We start from the raw sequence: 5,986 nt of genomic DNA on the forward strand, positions 1-5,986 counted from the left end.
GACTCTCGGCTGCTGTCTGACTCTCAGCTGCTGTCCGACTCTCGGCTGCTGTCCGACTCTCGGCTGCTGTCTGACTCTCAGCTGCTGTCTGACTCTTAGCTGCTGTCCGACTCTCGGCATAGAGAGTCGACATAGTTTACTGTCACATTTTTCAGTTACGTGTAAAGAAGAGAAAAAGTCGAGTGTTTCGATTTTAAACTTTTATTCACGTTAAAGCTGATTTCAGGTTTGCCAGGGAGGGACTCAACTTTCTGAAGAGAATTACAGAACGAAGCAGAACATTTTCATCTGAAAGTTTTTGAAACAATTAATCCAAAGTTTCCGCTTTTGAAAACACAAACACAAAAGTTTTTTATAATCAAATATAATTCAACAAATAAGATTTGTGTTTAAATAATTGATTATTGTGATCTGTAATAAAGAACAACCTTCATTCTGAGCAGAAAACCATAGAAGAAACCTAATACCTTGTTTTTTGGTTCTCCAACCGATAACACTTTGATCAATCACTCCAGGTTTTATTAATCAGTTGCTGACACTCTGATCTTCTCTGGTTATTGATCCAATCATGTGACACGATGATGAACATCTGGAACCAATCAGCAGCTAGAACTGATAACGTGCGTATCAATAATTTATTGTGTAAATCTGATCAGAGCGATTGATTAGTCAGTTAGCTCTCACTCTGAGCAATCAATAACTGGATTAAAGAAGCTGCAGCTGTTACAGAAGACACCAGGTGGCGCCGCAGAGCCTTCAGTGAACACACCACCACATAAACGCCACTGACGCCAGTAGACCAATCAGAGAGCTTGTAGCAGAGGAGGGGGCGGAGTTACACAGGTCGGAGTTGCAGCACCTGAAGGTGAAGCTAGAAACCTGGAAGAGATCAATATAAGAAAAAAAAAATCAGTGATCAAACAGAGCTGATCAATTTGTTGACTCTACAGAAACAGGAAGCTGACTAGAACCAAACAGAAAGAAGTTCAGAACCAAACAAGCGGGTCGTAATCATAATCAGTTTTAGAACCAGTTTGGACCAGAAGGAAAGAACAGTTCTGACCTGTTAAATAGTTTTTTTCCTTTCTTTGTTTGGGCTTGATTGCTCTAACAACAGAAAAACCTGTTTCTGGCAGAACTTCAATGGGCTGGGTCAGAATCCTGATATGTGCTACAGTGGGTCAGACTGATGTCCTTATGCAGAACCAGGAATATGATGTGCTCAATTTGGTTTGATCCAAAACTCTGGTTGATAGATGAGACTTCAGCTTCAGAACCAAAGCAGCAACTTTACCCATTCTGAAGAACCAGAACTTCACCAGTTGCATCAGAACTGAAAATGTGAATCTTAACTTGAAATAAACCAACCAACAAACCAGATCTGGAGCAGAAACTGAGAAAGTTTCTGAGATGGAAGGTAAGTGAAGCTACTAAAGGTCTTCCTGATTTTATTGGTCAGATCTGTTTTATGTAGAACTGGTTTGTTGTCTGACTGCAGGTTGAGAGCCTTCTTTTTTGGTGAGATGTGTTCAGGTAGAACAGGTTCCTTAGCCATGTCCATGTTTCTGAGTTCAAACCTGCTTAGGTGTGGTCTGAAATGTAGGATGATACCTGAGGGAACATCTGATTCAGGCGGTTCCTCTCGCAGTCCGAGTACTTCAGACACTGACGGTAGGTCATCCCACCTGCAAAACAACAGTAACAACACAGTCTGAGCTGCATCCTACAGGTTTTCCTGAACCATCTGATGTAGATTCTTCATAGAGGTCTGGACAGGAAGTGTTAGAAGCCAGAATTCTCCCAGGTACAGGTGTGCAACTATACAGGTGTGGCATACCTCTCTCACTGAGTGTGAGGCAGGCATCGTCATAGCTGCAGTCTCTCTGTTTAGTGCAGCTGGATGTGTAGTCCTTACAGCTGTAGCAGCGAATAGCTGATCCTGAAAGGAAACGTACCTGAGTTTAAAGGGGCGTTCCCACCTTACAGGTCTGGTTTGATCAGACTGAACTGTGGAGCTGTGAAATCATGTTTGATTTGAACAGGTGTAGTCTCTGAAAGTTGGTGAGGACCATAAAACTGAGCTCTTCTGAACAGGTGAACCAGTTCTACACAAGTACTTTTATCAGCATCAGTCAGAAAGATATAGGTGTAGAAAGCCAACCAATCTGAGACTGAGCTCAACCATTTATCTTTTTTAAGCAGGTGATGGTCTTATGTAAAAGTGTCTTCAGGTTTTTGCTCTTTGGCACCCCTTACAGTTGTAGGATGTAACAAATCTTCTTTATTCATGGGATTTTATGGCTATGCAAAAGAGACAACACAAACCAGACCAGAAGCCATCAAAAAGATCAACAAAAGGGAGTAATGGCATAGAACATGAGAAAAAAACCTACACATTTGAAACAAATACGGTACAAATGGACAAGAAGATAAGTTGAACTATTCTCCTATCTGTCAGCTGAACAAGTACAGGAGAGCAACATGGACCGCAGTCCTGGGATTTTTAACCATTGCCTTTGTTTTAAGACACTTAAAATCACTATTATGCCACACTCTTACACTTAAAAACCATTTATGTGGGTAAAATCATTGTTCATTTTTCCTTTATTGTTACTTGTTTTTAATCATTGTCTTATGACGTCCTGCTGACCTCTTACCCAGGTCACACTTGTAAAAGAGATCTTTATCTCACTGGATTTTCATCTGTTTAAATAAATGTAATGATTGAATGAATGATCCTAGAACAATCTGATGTTACTGGAATGTTCTTGAAATCTTTCTAGAATGTTCTCAAGATGTTCCTGAAATGTTTCTTGGATGTTCCTGAAAAGTCCTTAAAATTAATTTAGAAATAATTTTGAATATGACTGGAATTTTTCAAATTTCTTCCTTTAATATTTATGTAATGTTTCTGAAAAGTGCCTAAAATGATTATGGCATAATCCTCAAAACTTTCTTGAATGTTTCAGGAATGTTTTTCACATGTTCCAGGCATGTTCCTTAGGTAGTCTGAAGGATCTACATGTAAGGAAACAGCTGTTTGATAAAAACCTGTGGAATATCAGTTTAGCAGAAAGTGCACAAACATAATGGAAACTCAAATGGCAAAATCAAGTCTCTTCAGGCGGAGCACGTCTTCTGGAACAACATCCAGACTGTTCCATAGAACCATGGAGATGTGTCACTGACCCATGAACGGACGCTTGTTTGGAGCTTTGACTTTGAGAAAATCAAACTTTAACTATTTGTTTTCTGGAACAGAACTCAAGCTGGCATTAGAGGTCTGATCCGCCTCGTCTTCAGCACTGAGATGCTGCCTCCTACAGGTCAGATCCTGTTACTGCTGATCAAAGTTTAAGCTTCAGTTGTTCACTTTTTTCTTTCAATTTAAAAACAGTACCTGTCATTGTTTTAATTTGGGTTTAAACACAATCAACCCAGAGGTTCATAGCATGAACTAGTAACCAACAAAAATATCGATTGCCATTGGACATACCAAGTCCGATCAGAGAGGAACCAATCAGCAGATAGATCACCAGGGCGCGCTTCATTTTTACCTCGATGCAGCTCACAGACTCATCTGCAGTCAGGCAGAAACAATACAGAGTTATAGTGCTAACCGTGACCCCTGACCCTACTACTGTATTAGAATAAAGTCTAATGTTCCTAACTTGTGTGTAATCTGAGTGTACTCACCAAGCAGCAGCAGTATCTTAGCTGATCTGTCACTAATGAAGATGAGCAGAAACTGAGCCACTCTGCCTGAAGGCTGAGTGCAGCATATATGCCCTGCCTACTAGGAGGAGCCTATGTTTGAAAGGCCGCTGTTGTTTCTGATTCACCTCCACGATTGAACATGAAGTCAGAATCACAGCCTTGTCTGCAGCAACAGGTGAGGAGATTGGATAACACCAAGAGGTAATGGGAGAGGTCAGACAACATCCAGAACCAGACTGCCGATACATCTGAACCTAAAATTTCCAGTCCCAACAAGAAAAACCCAAGGATAAACAAACCCAAACCATGATAGTATCTCTCCCGTACTTCATGGTTGTTTAGAGGAAATTATGTTTTTATGGTTCATGGTCCTCTTTATTGTTTTTGCAGAGTTTCATAAGTTTTTCTTAACTGATCAAGGAAAGAAAGGGTCTTCAGCTGCTTTAAACTTTGTTTTGGTTGGATCTGTTGGATGTTGTTGGTTGGATGTTTGTTTGTTGGTTGAATCTGTCAAATGTTGGTTGGTTGGATGTTTGTTTGTTGGTGGTGTTGAATGTTTGTTGGATGGTTGGTTGAATGTTTGTTGGATGGTTGGTTGGATGTTTGTTGGTTGAGTTGGGTGTTTGTTGGATGGTTAGTTGTATGTTTGTTTGTTGGTGGTGTTGTATGTTTGTTGGATGGTTGGTTGAATGTTTGTTGATGGTTGGTTGGATGTTTGTTGGTTGAGTTGGGTGTTTGTTGGATGGTTAGTTGGATGTTTGTTTGTTGGTGGTGTTGTATGTTTGTTGGATGGTTGGTTGAATGTTTGTTGGATGGTTGGTTGGATGTTTGTTGGTTGGTTGGTTGGATGTTTGTTGGTTGAGTTGGGTGTTTGTTTGTTGGATGGTTGGTTGGATGTTGGTTTAGTCCTGCAGTCTCTTTGACTCCCAGTTAGTTTATCTTATCAGTTATTTTATGTCATCAGTTAGTTTAGTTTATCTTATCAGAGTTTAACTAACTCAAATGCGATGAACTATCTTTGTTTTTGGTCTGTGCATTTAACGTTTCACTCATTTTCTCTAGAATAATATCCGGTAGTTTGGTGAGTGATAACATGGTAATGAAACTTGAGCCATTCTTCTGCGGTGAGGTTGTTTCATGTCACGTCTTAGTTTAGTTTTATTTTTCAGATGTTGATGTGAAAACAAAACTGGAGGGTTATTTTAGGGGGCGTTTGTGCCTCTGTGATGGTGTGATGGTGGAGCTTTACGACAGCCGTTTATCTCAGCCCAGACCATGAAAAGCTCCAGTGTGGGACCACCAACAATGAAACAACGAGCTTTAGTGTGACAACAAACAAAGAGCAGAACAGGACAACCCCAAGTCTGTTTCACACAGAAGACGTTTGTTTGTCCTCATCAGGCCACTCATGAAATATTTATTTTAACTCGCCTCTTAGCTTCATGGGCCACTTTGTACCCACAGACATGATGCTGAACCTGTCAGTCTTGGAGAAACTAAGAAAATTAAAGCAGAGATACTAAAGCTCAATCTGTAGTTTTATCTTGACCAAACAGTCACAACTGAAGGAATAAACTCTGTAAAACACTTAAATGACATGAAAACCAAACAAGCATCATTAAGTAACCATGGAAACCTGGACTATTGTCTAAACTCAGGGTCAGTGTGAAGTAAAAAAAAAGTTTTTTTGTTAAACTAAGTTAAAGATTTTAGTGTTCTCCTGTTACCTTCAGGTCTGATGACTTTGTGTGGGCACCCACTGGTGGTCAGAGTTACTCACTGCAGCAGCAACATTTACAGCATGAAAACAAACTGCTGTTCCTGATTCATCATCTTTAACTTGCTCTGAAATGTCTCAGGCTTGAAGACACGTTTTTATTTTTTATTTGTATAAAGGTTTTCTGCTTAATTTTAGTGCAGCTTCTGATCAGGTGAGCTAAGATTGATTTGATTAGATTTGTAGTGAACTTTTATCTCAGTCTCCTGTTGGGAATAAGGTTGAGAGTTACTCTGTTGGTTCTGGGTGTTTGGGTTTAATAAAATGATTTCTGATGGTGACAAAGTTAAATCGACCTGCAAACAACTGGTTTTAAATTCCAGTCCAACACCTGAATGAAACTGAATGGGTTGTCATGGTGACAGGTTTCATTCTCTGAGTCTTGGTTTGGAGTCAGAATTGTTTTGTCTTATTTTGAAAGGACAAATTGTTGTTACTTCTTGTGCTTCAGCCTTTGGTATTGGGTGATTTCCACCTCAGCTGGCTCCTGAT

The 5,986-nt window shown here is 39.9% G+C and overlaps 1 protein-coding gene across 1 annotated transcript; it reads right to left on the reverse strand.

Annotated features, from left to right (window-relative positions):
* Positions 1–185: 185 nt before the first annotated feature.
* LOC108229271 (CD59 molecule (CD59 blood group)) lies at positions 186–3,773 on the reverse strand. The gene is made up of 5 exons (XM_017404938.2): positions 3,697–3,773; positions 3,497–3,580; positions 1,838–1,939; positions 1,612–1,685; positions 186–879 (listed from the first exon to the last, which is right to left on the reverse strand). The coding sequence occupies exons 2-5, from the start codon at positions 3,549–3,551 to the stop codon at positions 757–759; spliced, it is 354 nt and encodes a 117-aa protein (XP_017260427.1). The 5' UTR covers positions 3,552–3,580; positions 3,697–3,773; the 3' UTR covers positions 186–756.
* Between the last annotated feature and the right edge of the window lie 2,213 nt (positions 3,774–5,986).

The sequence above is a fragment of the Kryptolebias marmoratus genome, unplaced genomic scaffold, assembly GCF_001649575.2.
Source record: "Kryptolebias marmoratus isolate JLee-2015 unplaced genomic scaffold, ASM164957v2 Scaffold152, whole genome shotgun sequence".
Taxonomy (NCBI): Eukaryota; Metazoa; Chordata; class Actinopteri; order Cyprinodontiformes; family Rivulidae; genus Kryptolebias; species Kryptolebias marmoratus.